The 24,442-nt window shown below is 69.0% G+C and overlaps 3 protein-coding genes across 3 annotated transcripts; 2 read left to right on the top strand and 1 right to left on the bottom strand.

The window, feature by feature from the left end:
• The first annotated feature begins 1,723 nt into the window (after positions 1-1,723).
• Positions 1,724-7,240, top strand: UAP1L1 (UDP-N-acetylglucosamine pyrophosphorylase 1 like 1). The gene is made up of 9 exons (XM_079791200.1): positions 1,724-2,075; positions 2,533-2,737; positions 2,921-3,096; positions 3,356-3,528; positions 3,631-3,824; positions 5,361-5,501; positions 5,883-6,068; positions 6,541-6,607; positions 7,015-7,240. Exons 1-9 carry the CDS (start codon positions 1,787-1,789, stop codon positions 7,096-7,098), a joined length of 1,515 nt encoding a protein of 504 aa, XP_079647326.1. The 5' UTR covers positions 1,724-1,786; the 3' UTR covers positions 7,099-7,240.
• A 2,534-nt stretch (positions 7,241-9,774) lies between these two features.
• On the top strand, positions 9,775-18,995 carry MAN1B1 (mannosidase alpha class 1B member 1). Its single transcript, XM_079790402.1, has 13 exons — positions 9,775-10,032; positions 10,626-10,734; positions 11,331-11,446; positions 12,154-12,308; positions 12,511-12,620; positions 13,687-13,872; positions 14,516-14,664; positions 14,962-15,150; positions 16,279-16,469; positions 16,971-17,091; positions 17,406-17,603; positions 17,673-17,804; positions 18,192-18,995. Exons 1-13 carry the CDS (start codon positions 9,922-9,924, stop codon positions 18,393-18,395), a joined length of 1,971 nt encoding a protein of 656 aa, XP_079646528.1. The 5' UTR covers positions 9,775-9,921; the 3' UTR covers positions 18,396-18,995.
• A 783-nt stretch (positions 18,996-19,778) lies between these two features.
• DPP7 (dipeptidyl peptidase 7) lies at positions 19,779-23,912 on the bottom strand. The gene is given in 15 exon segments (XM_079789545.1): positions 19,779-20,061; positions 20,150-20,220; positions 20,470-20,534; positions 20,643-20,799; positions 21,593-21,624; positions 21,627-21,710; positions 21,989-22,049; positions 22,225-22,344; positions 22,346-22,392; positions 22,613-22,694; positions 22,784-22,919; positions 23,097-23,260; positions 23,383-23,469; positions 23,471-23,523; positions 23,602-23,912. Coding segments are annotated over 15 exon segments (1,560 nt in total). The 5' UTR covers positions 23,867-23,912; the 3' UTR covers positions 19,779-19,925.
• Between the last annotated feature and the right edge of the window lie 530 nt (positions 23,913-24,442).

Raw genomic sequence — 24,442 nt, forward strand, 5'->3', positions numbered from 1 at the left:
CCGTGGGCTCCCCCGTGGCCCCTGGCGAGGCCCTGGAGGAACATCCAGAAGAAACTGGGTTGGGTGCCGGCTCAGGGCGTGGGGCTTAGGTGTGGCCCGTGTTGTTGGCGCCCGCACTCTGATCACTTCCTCCTCCAGCCCACTTCCCAGCCTGCTCTGGGCCCTGCTCCCCTGAACCCGTGGGATGAGGCCCTCGGGTGAAGGGAAGGTGACTCCTGGGCCACAGGTCTGCCCTTGGCAGGCGGCCCAGGAAACTGTGCCTCGCTGGCACGCCCGCCCGTGGGCACCGTCTGCCCAGGTGGCTGGCAGGTGCCTCTGGCTACACAGTCCCAATGGCCCAAACCCTCTGATCACAGGCCCACTCCCACCTTGAGGCAGGATTCGGGGGTCGCCCGGGCCAAGACAGGCCCCAAGTTCATGTTCGGACACCTGGCTTCCAGGGCACCTGTGGGGGGGCGGGCGATGAGTCCCCATGGGCTCTGTCCCGGGTGCAGGCCTCTCTGCTCCCACTCACACCCTCCACCTCCAACATCTGCCCCAAACTGCCCTTCGCCTGCCACAGACCATTCATTCATTCATTCACTCACTCACTCACTCATTCATTCAGCAAGCCATCCCGGTGCTGGGCTTGGGACCAACACCCATTCATTCAGCCAACAGCACCAACTGGCCCCTCCTGTGGGCGGGGCATTGATGGGTGACGGGCAGGGCAGTGAGCCAACACGCCCATCTCTCCTGGAGTTTCCTGTGGATGGCGGGGTGGAGAAAGGCAGGGAGGCAGTTGGCCCCGATTCTATTTCTGCCCCTCCCACATACATTACTTTTAAGTAATAAAACTAGTTTCTAAAACTAAGTTCTATCCCCAAACGGCCTTAGGTACTTTGAAACTTGTGCCAAGGAAGGTCACAAACAGCAAGGCCAGGGTGGGGCGTGCCTGGGGCCATGGTTAGCTGTGTGAAGCCTGATGGTTAGACAGCAAGGCAGGGCCAGGGGCGGCTGCGGGCGGTTCCGGTCGCAGGGCGACCAGGAGGAACCCCCAGGATGCAGGGTGGGCCTGCTGGACGTTGGTGCGGTCCAGACGCCAGGCCTTGCTGCCAGCCTGGGTCCGTCCTCCGCAGCCGGTCCAGCCGCGAGTCTGGCCTCTTCTGGGGCTGATGTCCCGGCTGCAAGGCGCCTCATTATTTTTAAAAATATATGTTTTATTGACTTTTTACAGAGAGGAAGGGAGAGGGATAGAGAGTTAGAAACATCGACCAGCTGCCTCCTGCACACCCCCGTACTGGGGATGTGCCCGCAACCAAGGTACATGCCCTTGACCGGAATCGAACCCGGGACCCTTGAGTCCGCAGGCCGCCGCTCTATCCACTGAGCCACACCGGTCAGGGCTGCGAGGCGCCTTAGTAAATGCGAACGGGGCAGGAGCAGGGACAAACCCAGCCTCCTCCCTGCGGCCCCCCCCCCCCCCCGTCGAACGCCCCCCTCCCGGGCAGTGAGCAAAGGGGGTGCATTTGAACAGAATTCAGTCGGCAGAGGGGTCGCAGAACCTCCGGGGAAGGGCTCCCCAGGCTCCGGCGTTCCTGGCGCCCGGTCCGGTCCGGTTCCTACGCTCACAGCTACCCCAGAGGTCCCTCTGGGCGGGAGGGCGGAGTCGGGGCGCAGCGGGGCCGCATCTCGGACGCCGGGCCGGGGCGGGGCGCTGGGGCCGGCACCGCCCGCCGGGTCCCGTGACGCCGGTGGGGCCGCGCGGGTCACGAGGGCCACCGAGGGCGGGGGCGGCAGGGGCGACATGGCCTCGGAGCGGGCGGTGCGCGCCCGGCTGCAGCGCGCGGGCCAGGAGCACCTCCTGCGGTTCTGCGCGGAGCTGGAGCCCGGGCCGCGCGCCGCGCTGCTGGCCGAGCTGGCGCCGCTGGAGCCCGAGGCGCTGCGCGAGCACTGCCTGCGCGCGGCCGCCGCCTGTGCGCGCCCCCCGGGGCCCCCGCCCGACCTGGCCGCGCGCCTGCGGCCCCTGCCCCCCGAGCGCTTGGGCAGCGCCGTCCGGAGCGACCCCGAGACGCGGCGGCTCTGGGAGGAGGAAGGTTGGCGCGCGGGAGGCCCGGGCGGGGCGGGGCGGGGCGGGGGGCCGGCAGCGGGGCGCCCCGCCGGCCGGAAGGGGAGGCTGTGCTTGGCGTTTAGTTTGTCTATTACTTGGCGAAGTCTCCTTCCCGCTCACACACACCCGCTCTCCGCTGCGGCGGGGCGCCCCCCAGATGCTTTGTGCATGCGCACACCCGGCTGGCCAGAGCCCCGCCCACAGGCGTACTGGCTGCAGGGGACCCCTTGCACACTTGCACGCCCTCCTTTCACACCCACGTTGGCGCGGGGGCATTCCTGGTGTCTTGGCCTGGAGGTGAGGCGGGTGTTCGTGGAGAGTCGCCTGCTCAGCCTCCCCGCCCCCTCCCCCCCCCCCCCCCCCACACACAGGCCTGGGTGGCTCTGACTGCAGGGGTGGTGTGTGGTGGGTTTGTCGTCGCCTCACGGCACCCCTGCCTCCAGGTTTGCGCCAGATCGCCCTGAACAAGGTGGCGGTGCTGCTGCTGGCTGGCGGGCAGGGCACTCGCCTGGGCGTGACCTACCCCAAGGGCATGTACCAGGTGGGACTGCCCAGCGGGAAGACCCTGTACCAGCTGCAGGCGGAGCGGATCCGGCGGGTGGAGCAGCTGGCTGGCAGGCGCCACGGGACCCGCTGCACGGTGCCCTGGTGTGTGTGCCCTCCCTGCATGGCTTTGGCCCCAGGGATCCCCCCACGTCGCCCGGCTCTGCCCCCCACAGCCCCTGCATCGCCCTGGACAGCGCCCAGCATCCACCCAGATGGGCCTGGAAGCCAGCCCGTCGATGGGGCCGGGCCCTCCTAAAGGCCTGCCCGGCCTGCCCTTCCGCGCAGGTACATCATGACGAGCGAGTTCACGCTGGGGCCCACGGCCGAGTTCTTCAAGGAACGTGGCTTCTTCCACCTGGACCCCGGCAACGTGGTCATGTTTGAGCAGCGCATGCTGCCCGCCGTGACCTTCGATGGCAGGGCCATCCTGGAGCGGAAAGACAAGGTTGCCATGGCCCCAGGTACGCCCCACCCTGGCCTGTGCTGCGGGGCAGGAGGCAGGGACCGCTGGAAGGTGCTGCCTGAGGCTGAGCGGTTCTGGAGAGCGGCCTCCCTGTCCGGCCTCATTTCCGCGTGTCACGGGCAGAACCGCAGGCCTCCTGGGGTAGTGAGGGCGCCTCGGGCACGAGGTCCAGCCCGAGGCCGGGGCCTCCTGCCTCCAGCCTGGACAGCGCACTGGGGCCCCGCTGGACCCTCACAGGGCGCCCCCTCCCTCCGCAGACGGCAACGGAGGCCTGTACTGTGCGCTGGCCGACCACGGGATCTTGGAGGACATGGAGCGCCGGGGCGTGGAGTTCGTGCACGTGTACTGTGTGGACAACATCCTGGTGCGGCTGGCCGACCCCGTCTTCATCGGCTTCTGTGTGCTGCAGGGCGCGGACTGTGGCGCCAAGGTGAGCCCGCCGGCCTCCGCAGCCGTGCCTCACCCAGCCTGACCCGCCCGGACCCGCAGTGCCCGCCTGCCCCAGCTCCCAGCGCACCTGTCCTGGCTGCAGGTGGTGGAGAAGGCGTGCCCCGAGGAGCCGGTGGGCGTGGTGTGCCTGGTGGACGGCACCCCCCAGGTGGTGGAGTACAGCGAGATCAGCCCCGAGACCGCCAGCCTCCGCGCGCCCGGCGGGGGCCTGCTCTACAGCGCAGGCAACATCTGCAACCACTTCTTCACGCGGAGCTTCCTCCAGGCGGTCACCAGGTGAGCAGTGACGGGCGGACCTGAGCAGGTGGGCCGTGGTCAGCATGGCCCGTGGGTTGGGGTGGAGAAAGGTTCTTGGCGAAGCCAGAGGGCCCGGCTGGCGTGGCTCAGTGGTAGAGTGTCAACCTATGAACCAGGAGGTCATGGTTCGACTCTTGGTCAGGGCACATGCCTGGGTTGCAGGCTCAATCCCCAGTGGGAGGCATGAAGGAGGCAGCCGATCAATGATCCTCTCTCATCATTGATGTTTCTATCTCTCCCTCTCCCTTCCTTCCTGAAACCAATAAAAAATATATACATAAAAATTAATATTCTCCCGCCTTTAAACAAATAATAATCCTAATATATAAAAACCCAGGGTCCGTAACATCCAAAATGAACGAAGGCTCAACCAACCAGAAGTCAGTCCTGCAGTCAGTGCTGGGTTGCCGTGGCGACCCAGCACTGACTGCTGAGGGGGCTGCGGATCAGGCCCGGAGATAGGCCCGAAGAGAGAGGCAGGGTCTGACCTGCAGCCTCCATGGCAGCTGTTGATCAGCCGTTGCCTCTCTCTTTCTCTCCGGGCCTGGCCAGCAGCCTCACCTCCACAGGGGCTGCTGATCAGCCCCACCTCTCTGATCAGGCCTGGAGACACTGACTGCATAGAAACCAACCAATCAGAACCAAATCTGGGTGAACTGTGAGGAGCCATGGCTGCCTAGGAGGGGGGAGCTTTCGACACTGATTAGCATAGAAACCGACCAATCAGAACCAAATTGGCCGTCAGGGGAGGGCCATTGGGGCAAGATCAGGCTGGCAGGGGAGGGCAGTTGAGGGCAACCAGGCTGGCAGGGGAGGGCAGTTAGGGGTGATCAGGCCTGCAGGAGAGGGCAGTTAGGGGTGATCAGGCAGGCAGAGGCAGTTGGGGGTGAGATCAGGCCAGCAGGGGAGAGCAGTTGTGGGCAAGATCAGGCTGGCAGGGGAGGGCAGTTAGGGGTGACCAGGCAGGCAGGCAGAGAAGTTAGGGGTGATCAGGCAGGCAGAGAGGTTAGGGACAATCAGGCAGGCAGGCAGAGGCAGTTAGGGGTGATCAGGCAGGCAGGCAGGTGAGCGGTTAGGAGCCAGCAGTCCCAGATTGCGAGAGAGATGTCCGACTGCCAGTTTAGGCCCGATCCCCACAGGCTAGGCTGAGGGACCCCACCGGTGCACAAATTCGTGCACCAGGCCTCTAGTAATGATAATAATAATAAATAAAGAAGCCAGAGGCCCCAGAGAGCCCAGCAGCAGGTAAGGCTCTGGACAGGTGGCTGTCCCCCCTCCTGTGGTGCGTGTCCCCCCGGCACCACCTCTGCCCCAGTGGCCACCTCACCTGGGCAGGGAGGAGGGTGCCTGCTCTCGGGCCAGGGAAGGGGCGGGTACCCGTGCCCTCCAGAGACCCTGCTCGGCTCCCACCACCGGGTGCCCTGCAGGACCCACCTGCCACCAGCCCCCTGGCTGGGCGCCCTCAGGGATCCTGTCTGAACTGCATCTGCCTCCCTCGCCCTCCTGTCCCCGCAGGGAGTTCGAGCCCTTGCTGCAGCCGCACGTGGCTGTGAAGAAGGTCCCGTACGTGGACGAGGAGGGGAACCTGGTGAAGCCGCTCGCCCCGAACGGGATAAAGATGGAGAAGTTCGTGTTCGACGTGTTCCCGTTCGCTGAGTGAGTGGCTGAAGGCATTTCCTTTTGTCAGGGCACATGCTCAGGTGGGGGTTCCCAGGGCCAGTTGGGCGGGAATGTAGAGGCTGAGGTGGGGGCGCCCCCTCATAGTGGGGAGCTGTGGGGGCTACAGGCAGGTCTCGGGGAGAAGGCCAGAGGGAGCGGCCCCCTCGGGGGGGCGTAGGGAACATTGGGGCCATGGACTTTGGGGGAACACCTGGCCCCGCCTGAGCCCTCGTCTGCTGTTTCCAGGTCAGGGTGCTGGGGCTCGGGGGGACTCCAGGCCGCACCATGGGCCCTCCCGGGGCCTGCTGCTCCGGAGCGGGGTCCGTGGGCCAGGACGTGGGGTCACCAGCTCTTCCCCCGCCCCCCCCCCCCCCCCAGGAACTTCGTGGCCTTCGAGGTGCTGCGGGAGGAGGAGTTCTCCCCTCTGAAGAACGCTGACTCGGCCGACAGGGACAACCCCACCACGGCCCGGCGGGCCCTGCTCGCCCAGCACCTCCGCTGGGCCCTGCAGGCGGGGGCCCGCTTCGTGGACGCTCACGGGGCCCCGCTCCCGGAACTGGCCAGGTGAGGGTGGGCCCAGCTCAGCCAGCCAGTGACTCCCCCCCCCCCCCGCCCCCCGCAGCCTGTGGCCCCGGGGAGGAGGGGAGGACGCAGCCTCACCTGGCTCACTCGTGAGCTTTGAAACCGGGACCCAGGCCGGACGTTCACAGAGCGGCAAGGAAGTCTCCTTTTTAGGGCCAGGAGAGAAGAGAACGTTCGATGTCTATTTCTTCGGTCGCCCACAGCCACCCCCTAAAGCTGGGGTCCCCGGCTCTGGGAGGGATGCCGTGGAGAGGGGATTGGGTTCCAGCCCACGTCGGGGCAGCTTGCTCAGGGCTCTGGGTGTCCCGGCGTAGAGATGACCGAGAAAAGGACTGTGGGGAGCTGGGCGTGTGCTGGTCAGCCTGCTGGGCCACAAGGACAGGGCCAGCTCCCATGGTGGGGCCGGGGGGCCGGGGGTGCGCCCCGAGCAGATGCTGACCAGTGGCTCCCTCAGCCCGCCCAGCGGTGGAGAGCCTCCAGCCGTCTGCGAGATCTCGCCGTTGGTGTCCTACTCTGGAGAGGTGAGCGCCGCCTGGCGTCTGGGCTTTGGTGGGGTCGGGCCTGCCTGGTCAGGGCAGGGAGACGGTCCGGGGAGAGGGGGGTCCGTGGGCGGAAAACCACAGCTCTGCCTCCTTTCACCAGGGGGTCAGTGGGTCCTTAGGTTGCAGGGACCTTCCTGGACGTGAGATGGGGGTGGGGGCGTGGAGCCCTCGAAGGTCCTGGGGGGGGCGGGGCTCCTCAGCGAGGCGTGCCGGCCCTTCCCATGGGGTGAGCTCTGGCCTGAGCCTGCGGGGAGGGCTCCTGCTGGCCTGCAGTCTTGAGGTGACACCTGACCCCTGTTCCTGGAAGCCCCTCCCCAGCTCCAGGCAGAATTGGGACCTTGGGCCCCCTCCTGGGGCCACGAGGTGGACACTTGGCCTGTCTCCAGGGTCTGGAGGTGCACCTGCGAGGCCGGGAGTTCCAGTCCCCACTCATCCTGGACGAGCACCGGGTCGGGGCATCGCAGCCGTGACGCTCGGCCCCGCCAGCCCCTGGGGTCCGCAGGCGGGTGGGTGCGGCCCTGGCCCGGGGCTCTGGGTAGGAGCGCAGGCAGGAAGAGCCCTGGCTTACTCCGCGAGGGTGGGACCGGTTGCCATGGACACAAGTGACCACAGGCCTCCTGTGGGCTCCAGTCTTGGGCGTGGGGTCCAGGTGGGAGGCAGAGGGACTCTGGACCTTGGACGGTGGGGCTGAGGGGGGTGTGGCATCACTGAGGACAACAGACCCTGCCTGGGAGTGAGACAGGGCAGTGGCCTCTCTGGGGAGCCCCAGCCACACCCGGCTTTTCTACAGATGAACAGACCCAATGAGAGAAGGGCCGCTGCCCCCCTCAAGGGTGACTTCTTTGGGGGGCTGCCCCCTTCCTGGCAGCTGAACCAGTAACGGGTGCGGCTGGGGGCGCACAGCCCAGCCTGCCGGCCGAGGCCGACAGCAGAGAAGCCTGACTCATCACCATGAAGGGCTGGCGGCACCGGGGACCGAATTCTCTCCATTCCCTGTGAGGTCTCGGCCCTCTGTCACGTCTGTGGCCGGTTTGAGCTGCTGAGGGTTAGGTGCTGCCCCCAAGAACCTTTGGGACCAGTACCCCGGCCTCCTGTGGTGGTCATTAATCTGGAATTTAACCAGATGGGGCGCCATCCCTCACCCCGTCTGCCAGCGGCTTCTGATCTTGGTGCTCACACTCCTCCCCTGCTCTATGGAGGGGCCTGGGCGCAGCCTCCATACTTGGGGCCAAGGCACCCTCCCCGCATCCCCACAGCCTGGCTGAGGCCGGGGGGAGCCAGCTGGTCTTGGCTCTGCTGCTCTGGGCCCCAGCGTCTCCTTCCCCTCTGGCCTCGGCACAGGGGCATCTACCTCCCTGCTGACATGAAGAGCAGCCGCAGCTAAGCCCGGTCCCCTGCCCTCCTTCCACAGCCCCTTACAAGCCTGCAGGGAACACCGGGGTTCCCCAGGGTGAGGGTGCTGTCAGGACGGTGGAATCAGGTGCAGCTGATTTCTCCAGGGGCTTGGCGTGGACGGCGGCTTCTCTCTGCATCGCACCTGGGCACCATGGCGGAGTCGGGGCCATGCCCAGGTCTCCCAGTCTCTTGCAAACCTCAAAACCAAACCGTGTGCTTTAGGATCCTCTTCTCAGCGGCTCCACAGGCAAGCGGGGGCCTAGGGCACAGGGTCCACCAGGCGGAGGCCCGGGTCCGGGGTCCTGCCCAGAGCTGCTCACGACCAGAACTGGAACCCGGAACACAGTACAATCTCTCTGATGAGTAACGTTTTCTGGGCAAACTATTGAAACAGCTCACGTAAAAACACACATATTTTCAGATACTTCTATTTTCAGATAAAGTTTCAAAGAGCACAGAGGACCCAGGAGCCCTTCACCGAGTTTCCCACATTTGTAGCTTCAGTGGCTCCAGGACGCCACCACCCAGGACTCCTGCTCAGCCACTTCTCACGAATGTGCCTCCCTGTGTCCCCTCTGTATTCTGGAAGCTGGGTGGTGCCGTCAACACAAAGTTCTTCCTGCCTTTATCTCTAACCCCAGACAACTGCTAATGAAACAACTGTGTTGGAAGCATCGCCAGACTCTCGATTTTTTCGCACACAAGGTGGTGGGGAATAACCAGTAAACCCCACGTGCTGTGGTGGCCCAGCATGTGTGGTGGGAACAGCGCGGGGTGTTCACAGCTCTGCCCATCAGCGGGACCCGCCCTGGGCTGACTAGGAATCCCTCCTGCTTGCTCTGCCCAGCTCCCTACCAGGCTGGGGGTGGGGGTGGGGCTTGCAGCAACCTAGTGGGCCAGGCCCCTGGAGAGGGGGCCCAGAACCTGCCCCTGGAAGGAGCTCTCCAGGCTGGGCTCCAGCGTTTTCAGGTCTGAGACTGGTGACTGCGCCCTCCTGCCCCTGCATCCTCCAGGAGCCACCGTTTCTGTTGGAAGCCGGCTGGGCGGGGAAGGATGCTTGATGGCGTCGTCAAACTACCCGCACAGCTGTGTGCTGGAGGAGACCTGCAGGGAGCTGAGAGGTGGCCCCTAGAGAGGCGGGGACTGGGAGGGCGGCAGGAGCTCCCTGGGACAGCGCACACCAGTCAGGGGCCGAGCTGGAAGCGCACACGGCGGGGAGCCCTGCAGACACCCGGACAGGTCACAGGCAGGGATGCCTGGAGCAACGGCGGGCCCCGAGCTGAGCAGGTCCCGAAGCAGCGGGCGGTTCTGCTACGGGTGGAACAGCGCGCCCCGCCGGGTGCGGAACCGCAGGGCGCCCCGATGACCGGCCTGTCCGAGGATGGAAACCCCGCGGCGGGTAGCCGTGACAGTGACGGCTCCATCCAGGTGGCTGCACCGCCCCGGCCCCGCGCCAAGGTGGCGGAGCGGCCGGCCGGTCTTCACCGACCACAGGACCCCGGTGCACACGGGCTCCACTACGAGGAAACCGGACAACGCGCGCTCGGCCGGACGCTGACAGCTCGGCCCGCCTCCCAGCCGAGGCCACGCCCACACACAGGCGAGAGGTGCGCAGGCGCGGAACTGCGCCGGCGTCGCAGGTGTGACGTCACAGCAAGGCGCCGGAGTAAACAGACGCAGGTGTCCGGAAACGTCAACTCGAAGTCGGGCGCACGCGCAGTGGGGGTGACGAGGGCGCGGCGCACGCGCATTGGCGGCGAGCGCGATGGGCGGGGTGTTGCCCGAGCTGCGATGGCTGCCTGCTGGCGTCCCGAGATCCGAGCCTCCGGCCCCCCACATAGCCCGGCCTCTTGACGCCGCCCGCGGGCGGGGTCCCCCGGGCCGCCTCCGCCGCTGTCATGTATCCGCCCGCGCCGCCCGCGCCGCGGCGGGACTTCATCTCCGTGACGCTGAGCCTTGACCAGAGCGACGACGGCAGCAAAACCCGGCGGCGCCGCTCGTGCTGGCGGGTGAGGACGGCCCCGCGGCCCCTGGTCTCCGCCCCGCACGCCGCCTCGGGCCGGAGGCGCAGGCGCTGGCCCTGGGAGGGGGCCCTGGTCCCAGCTGCACTGCCCACGGGCCGAGCTCGGCGGCCTGAGCGGGGGAGGGCGCCGGACCGGGCGGACGCACCCCCAGCGGGTTCCCTACGGAAACCTGAGGTTCCCCGATTAGCTCTCCTGCGGGGCCGGGAGCGGGAGTGCGGCCACTTTGAGCCCCGGTGCGTTCCCCGCGGTGGCGGGCGCCCACACGCCGCGTCTGGGCAGGGGCAGGTCCGGCGGGGCCTGAGCCTCCACACGCCTTGTGGAGTCGCTCTCCGCGGCCCGTGTGCGGACAGAAGCGGACTCGATGCCCGTTTCCCTCCTCGTCTTACCTGCCCCAGTGCATTCTGCCCCGGCATCCGGCCCAGCCGGTCACCCGCCGCCAGGGAGCTGCCCCCGTTCAGCCGCAATGGAACGGCCGCGGGACCTTCTGAGCTCCTCCCTGTCCTCACCGACGCTGTCCCCGTGGGAGATTCCCACGTGTGTTCTTTCCAGTAAAAGTGCCCCTTCCGCCCCCGCCTTAGACATGGAAGCAGCTGTCCAGGCTCCAGCGGAACGTGATCCTCTTCTTCCTGGCCTTCCTGCTGTGCTGTGGGCTCCTGTCCTACCTCAGCGTGGCCGACCAGGAAACAGGTACCTGCTGGGGAGCGCCGGGGGCCGCGGAGGGGCCGAGGCAGCAGCGGCCGAATCAGCCCCAGGAGCCGTGAAGGGCAGGGACTGGGCAGCACACCAGGTGAAGGGGCGCTGGGCCCCCAGCCTCCTGGCTGGACACGGGCGTGGCTGCGAGTCCTCGGGCTGCTCCCGCGTCTGCCGTGGGCAGGTGTCTGCCCGCCCGCTGCCCTGCGGTGGAGGCTCGTGGTCAGCGCACCGCCCTGTGTCCGGAAAGGACGAAAGGACGGCTGGGAGCTGGGCGGGTGCAGGGACCCTCCGAGGCCCCTGGGCTGCGGGTTTGACAGGAAGCTGACAGGCTGCTGGGGGCACTGTGTCCTTCCCCAAGTGGAAACGTCCAGGCGACGCCGTGGGGCTGTGGGTGGGGGTGCGGACAGACAGCCACGGGCGCGGAGAAGGGGCTCTCTCTCCCCGGCTGTTCTCGGACGCACGTGGGGACCGCCCGGGGCCTGAGGGGTCCTGGGTGAGGAAGCAGGAAGCGCCGTCTGGGTGTCTGTCCAGGGAGCGCTCTGAGGTGCTGGGGGCCTGGGCGCTGTAGCTGAGACTGTTCTCTGGTTCAGCCCCGAACGGCAGGCCGGCGGAGGAGCAGAAGGGGAGGCCCGCACAGCCGCCCGTCTTGCCGGCTCCTCGGAAGGCAGATGCCGATCCGGGACAGGGCCCGCGGCCGCCGCCTCAGGTACTTTCCACGAGGGAGCGTGGTCAGGCTGGCACCGGCTCAGTGCCAGAGGCCTCGGAACAGGACGCAGGGCTCCAACCGATGGCCGATGGCGAGGACGCCTGTTCCCGCCATCTGATGGGTGTCTCACCCTCACGCTCATCCGAGTGGTTGGGCGACCCCTGGGGAGGAGGAGGCGGGTCTTCCCTTCGACCTGGGCTGTGCGCCTGCTGCTGCCGGGGCCTGGGTTTGGTGGTGACCAGAGCAGACCTGTCCTCTCCCTGGGCCAGGCCGCGTCTCTGAGGACAGGACCCGGAACAGCACTGTGGGGGCTGAGGGGTCCTGCCTCTGGGAAGCGTCGAGAGCAGGTCGGGTCCAGGGAGCTGCCTGAGGCAGGGGCTCGGCTCATTTGGGGGCTGAGACCCAGCAGGGCCCAGACAGGAAGGGGCCAACCAAGGCCAGGCCAGGCCGGGCCCTGTGAGTCCTGGGCCTGTGACAGCAGAGACGTTCCGGGCCGGGCCTTAGCCCTCACCCAGGGGGCACCAGCGTGTGCAGTCTCCCCCCAGGTCGGTCAGGGTCAGAAGATGGGGTGAAAGGCCCCCCGATCTGCGGGTCACTGTGAGGAGGAAGAGTCCAGCGCGTGCACAGCCCGGGGGTCGGGCTGATGGGAGACCCGGGGGACAGGGAGCTCCTCTCACCAGTGACCTTTGTTCGTGATGTCCATCTAGAAGCCTCAAAGGCACGTGCGGCGGGGCCCCCCCAACCTGCAGATCAGAGCGCCCCACAGAGACGCGGAGGACAGGCGGCAGGAGGATGGCAGGAGGAGGGACGAGGCGGCGGACGAGGCTCTGCAGGGAGAAGGCCCGCCGAGGACGGTCGTCAGGTAGCAGGAGCCGCAGTGAGCGCCGGGCGGAGGCTGCCCGTGGCGTCTCTTCTGGAAACATCTGGCAGACGTACATCTTCCCTCTGAAGCAGACAATCCGTGCCCCTCCTGCAGGGGCCGGGGGGCGGGTGGACTGGGCCCCGCGGGCGGCCACCTCCTCGCCGGGTCCTGCCCTGTGCTGCTGACGCTCCTCTCCCTGCAGCTGGCGGGGAGCAGTGATAGAGCCGGAGCCGGGCTCCGATGCTCCTTCCCGGAAGGCGGAAGCCCCCGCCCGGCCCTCCCTGCAGGCCCCCAGGATTCAGAACCAACGAGGTGAGGCCCCCGCGCCCTCTTGGGCCCCACCTGGGCATCCTGAGGGCGAGGGCACGTGGACGCACAGATGCGTCCCTGGCGAGGGCGCAGTGCCGGCCATCCCCGTGAGGCCGCGTCCCCTGCACGCGGGGGCGCACACTCCTCAGAGCTTAGGCGGCGACCCGTGGCTTTCCTTTTTCCTAAATGTGTTTTTCTCGATTCCCAAAAGGAAAAGAGGGGGAGAGAGATGGAAACATAATTGATGAGAGAATCATTGATCGGCTGCCTCCTGCACAGCCCCTGCTGGGATCGAGTCCACAACCTGGGCAGGTGCCCTGACCGGGAATCGAACCGATGCTCAACCACTGAGCTACGCTGGCCAGGCAGCAAGTGGCTTATTGAGACCGGTGTCCCGTGTCCAGCCTGTGGCAAAGGGAATGCGTGTAGGAGGCTTGCTCTCCCACCCGTGGCAGCTCCCGGGGCCTGAGAGACGGCAGCTGGCAGCTGGGAGGGTCCCTGCGTGCAGGCCCCGGTGGTTGGGGGCCTGCTGGGTGCTGGCACTTCTGGGAAGGGACGTGGGGCCCAGAGCTGGGCTGGCGGCCAGGCCTGCCGGGGACACTGATGGTGAGGGCAAAGCTGTGGGCTCTGCCCCACAGAGAGGATGCTCGGGGACCTCACGTCTCCTGTGGGAAGGCGCCAGGTGCGGGTTCATGAGGGGCGGGTGGTCTGGTCCTCGTCACGGCACCTGTCACGATTGACGTTCCCGCGCCCGCGTTGCCAGCGCAGCCAGCGTGACTGTTCTGTGGCCTGAAATGCCTTTGCTCGCCGGGACTCCCTGTGGCCCGGCAGGTGGACGGGACAGGCCTGGTGGGCGTGAGTCCGAGCTGTCTTATGAGGCCCCAGTGCCTCTCCACCTCCACAGCCCTGTCCAGCCCTGAGGGTCTCACTCGGGCTGTTCCCCGACCTTCATGCTGCCCACTGCGGCCTGTGGCCCTGGTCAGTGCTCCCCAGCTCATCAGCCGCCCTGATTGGGGGCCCCACGGGGACTCTCCTTCCTGACCAGGTCCTGACCCGCTTCCCCCTGCAGCCTCCCCTAACGAGCGCCAGCAGGCCGTCATAGACGCCTTCCGCCACGCGTGGGCCGGATACCGCAAGTTTGCCTGGGGCCACGACGAGCTGAAGCCCGTGTCCAAGTCCTTCAGCGAGTGGTTCGGCCTCGGCCTCACGCTGGTCGACTCCCTGGACACCATGTGGATCCTGGGTCTGAAGAAAGGTGGGCAAGTGAGCTTGCGCGTGTGACGGCGGGCAAGTGAGCACGCGTGCCCGGAGGTCCTGCCTGCCGTGTCCGCCGACATGCCTCTCCTTGCCTGGGGGACAGGAGTGGGCGTGCTGGTTGTGGGGACTCTTGTCACTCACATCCAGACGTCTGGGGGCACCCGGGGCAGCAGAGAGGCCCCTGCCGAGAGCCAGGTGGACCCTGGTGGGAGTCCAGGGCATTCCCGCTGGGTTTCTGCTGCAGCGGGAGGCCCGCGTGGGAGGTGGCACGTGGTCTGATGTAGCTGCCGGCACCGGCGCCGTCCTCGGTGCCCACCTTGTGCTGCAGCTGGGGGCCACCTGGGACTCAGTGTCATCGGTTATTTCCAAACCGACGTTTGCTGAAAAGGTTGGAGGCTGCCGCTGAGCCACCCCCGGGTCCTCGTGCCGTGGCCTCTGACACCGACCACTTGTGCTCACAGCTGAGGTGGCTCCCGGCCGCACGCTGGCCTGTCCTGCTCAGACCCGAAGACTCGGGTTCCTGCCTTTGCACCCTCAGCAGAAAGGGGGACAGGAGCACGCGTGTCGCCCGGACTGGGGGCCCTAGGGCAGTGCTGGACCCGTGAGCGTGTCCTGTGCCTCTCCCTCTCCCGTTCGCGTAGAGTTCGGAGAAGCCAGGCGGTGGGTGTCCGAGAAGTTGCAGTTTCAGAAGGACGTGGACGTGAACCTGTTTGAGAGCACCATCCGCATCCTGGGGGGCCTGCTGAGCGCCTACCACCTGACGGGGGACGCGCTGTTCCTGCAGAAAGCCGTGCGTGCCCGCCGGCCGGCCGGGCCGGGCCTCGTCTGCTCCCCGTTTCCTCTCTCCAGGGGCTCTGGGCGGGCGGTTCCACTTCCCTCCCCTCGAGCCCACGTGTCTGTCTTGGCAGGAGCTGAGCCGAGCGCACGCCTGTCCCCTGCAGCCCCAGGGCCACGCTCGGGCTCGGAGCCCAGCCCCTGGCTGCCGTGGAGGGCGGGCTCTGAGGGGTGGGAGCGGGTGGCGGGCCCGCGCTGTGGGAGGGCGACGCGCCTCTGACCGCCAGCCCTGACCTCGCCGTGTGTGTATCAGGAAGACTTTGGGAATCGGCTGATGCCTGCGTTCCGGACGCCCTCCAAGATCCCGTACTCGGACGTGAACATCGGCACTGGCGTGGCTCACCCACCCTGGTGGACGTCGGACAGCACGGTGGCCGAGGTGACCAGCATCCAGCTGGAGTTCCGCGAGCTCTCTCGTCTCACGGGCGACAAGAAGTTCCAGGTACGGCCTGGCGTCGGGCGGAGTCTGGCTCGGCGCGGCGGGTGCCGACCGTGGGGACTGGTCCCGGCCGCCAGGCCCTGCCTCTTCTTCACGCCTCACTCGAGTCCTGTTTCCTCACTGATGCCAGGGCTCAGGCCTGGGAGGCACTGCTGGCTGGTGAGACCCCTCCTGCACCCCCTCCCCCGCCTGGTGTAGCACCTCTTTCCGGCCCTGGCAGAGCTGGTGGCTGGTGGTGCAGGGCTGGTGGCACCGTGTCCCGGCGCCTCGGAGGCAGCATGCAAGGCCCTGTCACGGCTGCCTGGGTCAGACGTGTTGATGTGCTGGTGACATTGTGGTTGTCCCCACTGGCGGTCTCCGTGGCCAGCAGTGGCCCGTGGATCGGGGCCGAGCCCACGTTTCGGTGCGAGTGCCGTCTTCGTGTTGAGGTGGAGTGGCAGCCTCAGCATTAGCTGTTTGCTGCTGAGATGGCTTTGGGCCGCGTGCCGCCAGGCGTGTGCGCTGAGATGGCTTTGGGCCGCGTGCCGCCAGGCGTGTGCAGCCGCTGGAGACCAAAGGAATCAAGAGGAAGTTAGCAGTCGGGACGGGGACGTGCTGGGTAGAGACCCAGAAAGCGCCCCGTGAGGGGTCCTGACCTCGGAGAAGGTGCACAGGCCCGTGGAGCTCATGCATGGTGCCGCCCTGGGAGGTGTGAGCTCAGACGAGCTCGGCTGGTGGGTCTGGAGGGGTGAGTAGGCGTTCACTAGGGACAGGAGTCGGGGTAGTCGATTGTCAGCAGCAGCCCTGGGCTCAGGAGAGCCGTGCCTGCCTCCCCCCAGGAGGCGGAGCAGGTGCCACGTTGGGCGGCGTCCTGGGGACTGGGTGTGGCCTCAGGCCCATCCCTACAGGGGCCCCACCTGCCCAGAGGACAGGCCAGCCCTGCGTCAGGGCCTGTGGTGGCTGCTGGCCCCAAGGAGGCCATGTGTGCGGACAAGCAGGGCGCTGTGAGGTGTGGGCCGGCCGGGGCAGTGGCCAGGAGCAGCGTCCAGGACACAGGCCTTGCTGCCCGGGGAGTGGATGGTCAGGGCGGAGGGCACCAAGCCCTCTGGCTGCCCGGCGCCCTCGCTCACCCGCCCTCCCCCGTCTGCCCAGGAGGCCGCGGAGGAGGTGACCCGGCACGTCCACTCCCTGTCGGGGAAGAAGGACGGGCTGGTGCCCATGTTCATCAACACGCACAGCGGCCTCTTCACCCACGGAGGCGTGTTCACCCTGGGCGCCAGGGCCGACAGCTACTACGAGTACCTGCTGAAGCAGTGGGTCCAGGGCCAGCGGCAGGACACGCGGTGAGGCCGCTCTGCACTGTCCCCTCTCCGGGCGCCCGTGGGGACGCAGTTGCTCTCTGCACAGCATGTGCCAGGGCAGGGCTGGCCCCGAGCTGGTGCTGAGCTGGGGTCTGGGTTGGCTGCGGGCCCCGCTCCCTCCCGAGGAGGGTCCCTCTGGAGAGAGGGCACCAGGACCCCTGGGCTCCCTCCGCGGGTTCCTTGGAGCTAGTGGGCCGCTCCCTACAGTCAGCAGCCCTCAGGGCGTGGGAAACCCAGACACCCCTGGGGGGGGCCTGGCGTGGCTGCCCCTCCCGCCGGGGCTTCCCCATCAGGGAGCCGCCCTCCAGGGCTCGGGCTGGTGGGAAGGGACAACCTGTTTGGGAAGCAAAAGGCACTGCCCTGCCCCGCGGCTGACCCGCCCCAGGCCCGGCGGCCAGGCAGCCCTTAGGGTGTGAGCACCCCTGGGGCCTGCACCTGGGCAGGGCTGTGCGCTCTCCTGTCTAAGGCAGGGTCTGCTCTCAGGTTGCGGGATGACTACCTGGAGGCCGTCGAGGGGATCAGGAGGCACCTGCTGCGCAGATCGGAGCCCAGCAAGCTCACCTTCGTCGGGGAGCTCGCCCACGGCCGCTTCAGCGCCAAGATGGTGCGTGCTGCTGCAGGCAGGCCCTGGCCTCCCCGGGCCTCGGCGTCTGGGCCCCGAGTTAGGGCCAGGAGAGCACAAGGAGGTTGTGGCCCAGGCAGACTGGCTGCCTGGCCGGGGCCGTGCCCACAGTGGGGGGGTGACCCGAGGGCCACAGGCCCTGCCCCCCTGCAGCCGGGATCCACTGTGGCTGGGGGGCAGGGAGAGGCCAGGCCAGGCTGCTCCGGCCGCGGGTGTCCTGCTCCTGGCGTGGAGGCCCGAGGCTCCTGGGAAGGGGCGGCCGGCTCCGTGGTGGTGAGGAGGCCCTTCCCTTTCAGGACCACCTGGTGTGCTTCCTGCCAGGGACGCTGGCCCTGGGCGCCCACTACGGGCTGCCCGCTGACCACATGGACCTGGCCCGGGCACTCATGGACACCTGCTACCAGATGAACAGGCAGATGGCGACGGGGCTGAGCCCCGAGATCGCGCACTTCAACCTGCATGCGCAGAAGGACCAGAAGGACGTGCAGGTCAAGGTGAGTGGGGCCGGGGCAGGGCGGGAGGCCCAGGGCCCGGTGTGGGCCTCACGCCGCCTGTGCCCCCAGCCGGCCGACAGGCACAACCTGCTGCGCCCCGAGACGGTAGAGAGCCTCTTCTACCTGTACCGCCTCACGGGGAACCGCACCTACCAGGACTGGGGCTGGGAGATCCTGCAGAGCTTCAACACCTACACGCGGGTGAGCGCCGGCCCGCGCCTCACGCCCCTTCCCTCCGGCCCCTTCCCCCCCAGGGCGCCATGTGCGGAGGGTCCCTCCCTGGGCCCGGGCAGCCCTGTTCCCCCAGACGGGCACCAGGACCAGTGTCCCCTGTCCTCAGACCACAGCGCAGAGGTCACGCCCTGCCCAGGGCGCACCACGCTGGGCGGAGCTGGGAGTGGCCTCAGCAAGGCCTCCGCAGGGCTCTGGAGGCCGCATTCCCGTCAGTCACCGGGCAGCTGGCACCGCCCGGGGCACCAGTCCCCTGTGGCCCTCGGTGCCCTCATCCCAGGCCCCGCCAGGCCATGCAGCTCCCCTGAGGAGGGAGCAGGCTGTGCCCACGCAGTGACCCTGCCTCGGCTCCTCCAGGTCCCCTCGGGCGGCTACTCCTCCATCAGCAACGTCCAGGACCCGCACGACCCGCAGCCCAGGGACAAGATGGAGAGCTTCTTCCTGGGGGAGACGCTCAAGTACCTGTACCTGCTCTTCTCCGACGACAGGGACCTGCTCAGCCTGGACGCCTACGTGTTCAACACCGAGGCCCACCCCCTGCCCATCTGGGCCCCCGCGTAGGGCGGGTCCGTGGGGCGCTGCTCTGGGGTCTCACTTCTGGTGTTGGAGGGGCCTGGCCCTCCTTTGACCTTGGCCGTGTGGTGTCGGCCCAGCTGGACGACAGGCCAGGAGGCAGCGGGGCCGGGCCGTACCGGGCTGTGAGGAGCTGGCTTGGCCGCGGGCAGCAGGTGTCTGCCCAGCGGTGGTTCCCTCGGGACATGGTCAGGGACCAGGAGGGAGACCAGCGCTGTGTGCAGGGCCCCGTGCACGGCCTCTCCTCCTGAGGATCCGTCATGGCTCACATTCCTGAAACCTGGACGCCCCGCCAGCCAGCACATGGGCTTTGGGGGCCCGGCTCGGGGGGCCCCAGGTCCATGTGTTCAGGGCAAGAGCGAGGGACCAGAGTGCAGCTCGGCCTCGGGGTCTGTCTGTGGCCCTGTCCTGTCCGCGGTCTCGGGGTGTCTGTGACCCCGCTGACCGGGGCTCCTGGCTGGCTGTGCTGTTTACGTGGCTGTTGGACTCAGGGATCCCGCGGGGTCGGCGGGCAGGTGGCAGGCGTGCCCTGCGCCCGGCCTCCCGACGGGACGGACCTTCACTCGGGATAAAGCAGATCTGCTCCGACGCTGCCGCGTGTGCGTGCATGTGTGTGCGTGTGCGCGGCCTGCGCCTGGCATGGGGTGGGAGGGGCATTGGGCTGGTCACCCCCACTGTCTGCTGAGCTCGGGACCCGCTGGCACCTCACACCCCCATGTGCTGCTTTCCCGGGCGTGGTCCTGAGGTGGCCCGCGGGGCCTGGGGGTGTCCTCTCCCTCCCGCTCGTCGGCCTTAGGACCGACCCGTTAGTGTCTGCAGAGACCACCTGGGCCTTGCCTGGCCCTGCCCCCAGCACCAGGGGACCTGGGACGGGGCTGTCTCTGCCGTGTTAAGTGTTCAGCCTGTTGCCCTCAGCAACTGTAGGAAATCCACTTCCCTCTGAAGCCACACCTCTGCCAGGGTCTCCCGGGCCTGGGCCTGGGCCTTCAGACGCGTGCCCTTGACTCCCCACAGGCCCAGGGCCCAGCCCGCCTCTCCTGGGTGGGAAAGCTGCAGGCCTGGCCCTGAAGTGACCTCTGGCCCCGCCCTGTGGCTGCCGCACCTCTGAGGGTGGGCTCCTCCAGGCTATGCAGCAGGACTGGCCTTGCCCTCTGCTGCAGGAGGTTGGGCCTGAGGCACCTCTGCCCAGGCCCAGGGCCCCCAAAGATGGAAGGGGAGGGTGGGAGGGGCGGGGCTCCCTGGGGCACATCACTTGGTGACACTGAAAACACGGAGAAGGGAGGTGCAGTCGCTGGGGTGGCCTCTGGTTTTTGGTATCACAGTTCAGCTGGCCCCATGAAAGCAGGCCCCCATCATCCACAAACGGCAAACTTGGGGTTCAGGACATTTATTGTGGCTGATGGCGAAGGTTGGGCACGTGTGCACTGTGTCCACTCCCTCCCCCACGGGACTTGGTGAGGCCCCCACATTTGCTCAGCCCCTCCCTCGGGCACGGCCCACCCTGGAGTCTTCGCCGTCCTAGCGCGGGGAGTGCCCCTCAGCCTCGGAGACTCTGTGCTGCGTCTGCCTGGCCTCCTTGACCCACTGGTCGATGAGCGTGGCCTCCAGCTGGCGCGCCTCCCGGACGGACGGGGGGTCTGCCGGGTGGGATCCCCTGAGGAGCAGGTTGGGGGCGGGGGTCAGCACCCTGCCAGGGCCAGCCGTGGGCCAGGCCAGGCGCAGCACCCTCCCAGGCAGCCCACCTGAGGTCCAGGTGATGTGCGCCCCCTCGGATGGTGATGGCCAGGACCGAGGCACTCAGGTTCCTCTGGATCTGTCAGTCAGACGCCCGTCAGGTGTGCGGAGGGGGCTCCGGCAGCCGCCCCCAACCCTCCCGCGCAGCCTGCACGCCCGCCGAGGGGTGCAGCTCGAGCAGTAACGAGGTGTGGCTGCGCAGCCTTGACTGGCCTCACTGGAGAGGGGGTTACCCAGAGGCCTGGGCCCACCAACCAGGAGGGGGGAGGAGGGGCAGGCCCGGGTTTGGACGTGGCCCAGGCCCCACGGGAGCCCTGCATGGACTCACCCCGCCCCCTGCCCAGGGGTCCAGGTCCCCGTTGGAGAAGATGATGTTGCTGGCGGCTCTGAGGTCTGGAAGGGACAGAGCAGGTTGGGGGTACCAGGTGGGACCCCGAGTTCAGTGAGCTGTGGGGCAGGCAGCTCAGACCCCAGCTCGGCCGCCCCCCACCCGAGCCTCACCGGCCCCCCCGAAGCTGGTGTGCAGCCAGTCCCGCCGGGGCCACACGCCCCAGGTGTCCAGGCAGTACTGCTGGCGGAGCTGCTCCGTGAAGGGCAGCGCGGGGAAGAGGTCCGTCTCGTTGTTGCTGGAGAAGGTCAGGCTCATCTCCGTGCAGGCCTGCGGGCAGCCCCACTCAGCGCCCAGCCGCAGTCCCCGCCCCCAACCCCGCAGCCCCCGTCCCCCCTCACCCCATAGCCCCCCGGCCCCCCTCACCCTGCAGTCCCCCGTCCCCCCCTCACCCTGCAGTCCCCGTCCCCCCTCACCCTGCAGTCCCCGTCCCCCTCACCCCATAGCCCCCGGCCCCCCCCCCTCACCCCCATAGCCCCCGGCCCCCCCCTACCCCCATAGCCCCCGGCCCCCCCACCCTGCAGTCCCCCATCCCCCCTCACCCCCATAGCCCCCGACCCCCCTCACCCTGCAGTCCCCCGTCCCCCCAACCCCCCCACCCCGCAGTCCCCCGCCCCCCACCCCCGCAGTCCCCGGCCCCCCCACCCCATAGCCCCCGACCCCCCCCTACCCCATAGCCCCCGACCCCCCTCACCCTGCAGTCCCCCATCCCCCCACCCCGCAGCCCCCGGCCCCCCTCACCCCCCCGGCCCCCCCCCACCCCATAGCCCCCCCCCACCCCATAGCCCCCGGCCCCCCCCCACCCCATAGCCCCTGGCCCCCGCCACCCGCAGTCCCCCGGCCCCCCTCACCCCCCGGCCTGCCCCACCCTGCAGCCCCTGGTCCCCCCAACCCCGCAGGTCCCAGCCCCCACCCCACAGTCCCCCGCCCCCCCTCTCATCCCATAGCCCCCGTCCCCCCCACCCCACAGTCCCCTGTACCCCCCCTCACCCCCATAGCCCCCGACCCCTGCCACCCCGGAGCCCCTGGTCCCCCCAACCCCGCAGTCCCAGGGCCCCCATACCTGGTAGTCCCAGGCCTTGGCGTCGGGGCCAGGCCACAGCCGGTGGGGTCTGCGCAGGCCTGGTACTGCCGGTAGATGTCGTAGCAGGGCTCCGTGCCCGAGGCGTTGTACACCAGCCCTGGGGAGAGGGGGCTGAGCCGGTGCCTGGACACCCCCCAGCTGCCCACTCAGGACCTCCTGTGCCCAGGAGGGCGAGGCCCCAGGTCTGCAGCAGCAGCGCCTGCCCTCCCGGCCGAGACCTCCCACGGCCCCTGGGGCAGTGGACCCAGGCTGGGCCATGGGGGAGGAGGGGGGTGATGTGGGGGTGTCCTGGGCCCCGAGGTCCCCCAGGATCCTCACACCAACATCGGGGCCCCCCCTCTCGGCACCAAGGCCCAGGGCCGAGGGTGGACGCACCTGCCAGTGCCCGGAGCCCTGCGATCCTCTGGCTCTCGCTCAGCAGCCGGTCGCAGGCCACCTGGGGGCAGCGGGGAGCCTCAGCCGGAGACCCCCACGGCCTGCACCCCTCCCGCTCGCTCTGCCCCGGCCCCAGGCTATGTGGGGTGGCGGCCCTCGGGTGGCTGGCGTGGCCCACCCTGGGAAGCTGGCCAGGCCCTGCCTGCCTGGGGGGCTGATGGGGGGGAAGTCCTTGCCTTGACAGGGTTGGCGGGCAGGCGCCCCATGAAGTCGGTGGGGTACGGGTAGTCCATCATGGCCAACATGGTGAAGGCGTTCCGGGCAAACCCGAAGAGCTGGGCCAGGTCCTTCTCGCCCCGACAGCGGCTGGCAGGTGCCGAACGCCCGGCGGACCGTGTCGTGTGCTGCGGGGGTGGCGGGGGGAAGGGGGGTGGGAGACAGGCCTTTGGGGGCTGCTGACCGGGAGGGGGGTACCGCTGGGGGGCAGGGCAGGCCTTTGGAGGCTGCTGGGGGGGAGGGGGTGTGGGGGTAAGGCAGGCCTTTGGTGGCTGCTGGGGGGGGAGGGGGTGTGGGGGTAAGGCAGGCCTTCGGGGGCTGCTGGCCGGAGGGGGGCGGCCTCCTCACCTCCCTGCAGGAACAGGTCCTTGATCTGCCGGAAGGCGTCCCGCACGCCCTGGGCACACTTGGGACTCTGGGCCTCAAAGTCCTGGAGGAAGGACAGGTGGCTGCAACCGGGGCCACGCCGGGAACCCCATCCCCACCTCCAGGCCCCAGCCCCCCTCACCCCCCACTCACCGCGGAGACAGCCCGGAAGAACTGGTGGGCGTCGCCAAGGCCCGCCACGGACACCACGGGCGCGCTGGCCGCCAGCGCCCCGGCCACCAGGTGGGGGTACTTCATCCTCATGTAGGCGGCGAGCATCCCCCCGTAGCTGGTCCGGAGGCAAGACCCAGGCTGAGCCCCCCCCCCCCCCCCCCCCCGACAGCCCCTGCCGCCCGGGGCGCCCCCCGGCCCCCTGCCCTCCGCTCCCCCACCCCGGGGCCGGGAAGGACCTGCGAGGTCTAAGGCCCTTGGGTCCCCGGAGAGAAACGGAGCGGCGAGGACCCACCTCCCGCCGAAGGCAACGGCGGGGACGTCCTGGGCCCCGAGGTCCCGCCGCAGCGCCTGCAGCAGCCGGGCGAAGTCGGCCAGCGCCTGCTCCACCGTCAGCAGCTCCGTGTGCCCGCGCTGCGTGGACCGCTCGCCGAACGGCAGCGACTTCCCGTAGTACCGCTGCGGGCGGGCGGCGCGGGGCAGTGACCTCGCCAAGGCCCGGCCCGCCCGCCCGCCCGCCGCCCGCCGCCCGCCCGCCCGCGGCCCCCAGCCCCGCGCTGCCCGGGGCGCCCCGGACCCACGTGCTCCGCGAAGACCACCAGCGCCGCCCGCTGCGCCGCCAGCTCCAGGATGAAGCCCGAGTTGTTGGCGAAGGACCACACGTCGCCCCTCGTTGCCCGTGTAGAGGAAGAGGGGGCCGGCGCCCCGCCTCCAGAACCGCTCTGCGGGCGAGGGGAGGCTGAGCCCGCGCCGGGCCGGGCCGGGGGCCGGGGGCCGGCGGGGGGGTCCCGGCAGCTCACCTGACACCAGGAACCGCTGCGGGAAGGTCTTGTTGCCGAACCTCTCGAAGTTGAAATGGTCCAGGAGCTGCTCGAAGTAGCCCTCCCGGAAGCCGGGGTCCGGGGCGCTGTGGGCTGGAGGGCACCCCGCTGAGCGGACCGGCTGCCGGGGGGGCCCGGGGGCCGCAGGGAGTCCCCACTTACCCGCCGCCTCCAGGCCGGGCAGCCCCAGCGCCAGCAGCAGGGCCAGGGCCCCGGGCAGGGCGCGCGGGCGCAGGGGGCCCATGTCCGCTGGGCGCACCGCACGAGCGGTCACATGACCGGCGGGGCCCTCACGTGGCCGGTGGGCGGGGCTGGCCGTCCTCAGGCTTCCGCAGCCACCGCGTCGCCATGGAGATGGGCGCTGCGGAGCGGGCGGAGTGGGGGCTCGGCGCTGGGACTGGGGGGTGCGCGCGGCCGCTGAGGGGCCCGGCCTGCTCCCCGCCCCCCGCCCCCCGCTCCCCGCCCCCCGCTCCCCGCCCCCCGCCGGTCACCGGACGGTCCTGCTCATGCCAGGTCCGTGCCAGGTCCGTGCCAGGCGCCAGGCGGGAGGGGTGACCAGTGCTCCCGAACCGGCCTCACGGCCAGGTCCCCCTGCAGACAGGCCTGGGGGGCGGGCAAGGGGAGGGGGCGGCCAAACGGGAGGGAGGGAGGGAGCCCTGGAACGTGGTGGGGGGTGCCCCATGCCGCGGGCACCTTCCCTGACAAACCGGGGCCCAGGCAGGGGTGGGGCAGCCAGGATGTCGCTGCTGAAAGCCTGGGGGGGGGCAAGGCCTCTGCCTGAGGACAGAGAGGCCCCCCGCTGCCCAGCGCCCAGTCCCGG

This window comes from Cnephaeus nilssonii (genome assembly GCF_951640355.1).
Source record: "Cnephaeus nilssonii genome assembly, chromosome: 14".
NCBI lineage: Eukaryota > Metazoa > Chordata > Mammalia > Chiroptera > Vespertilionidae > Cnephaeus > Cnephaeus nilssonii.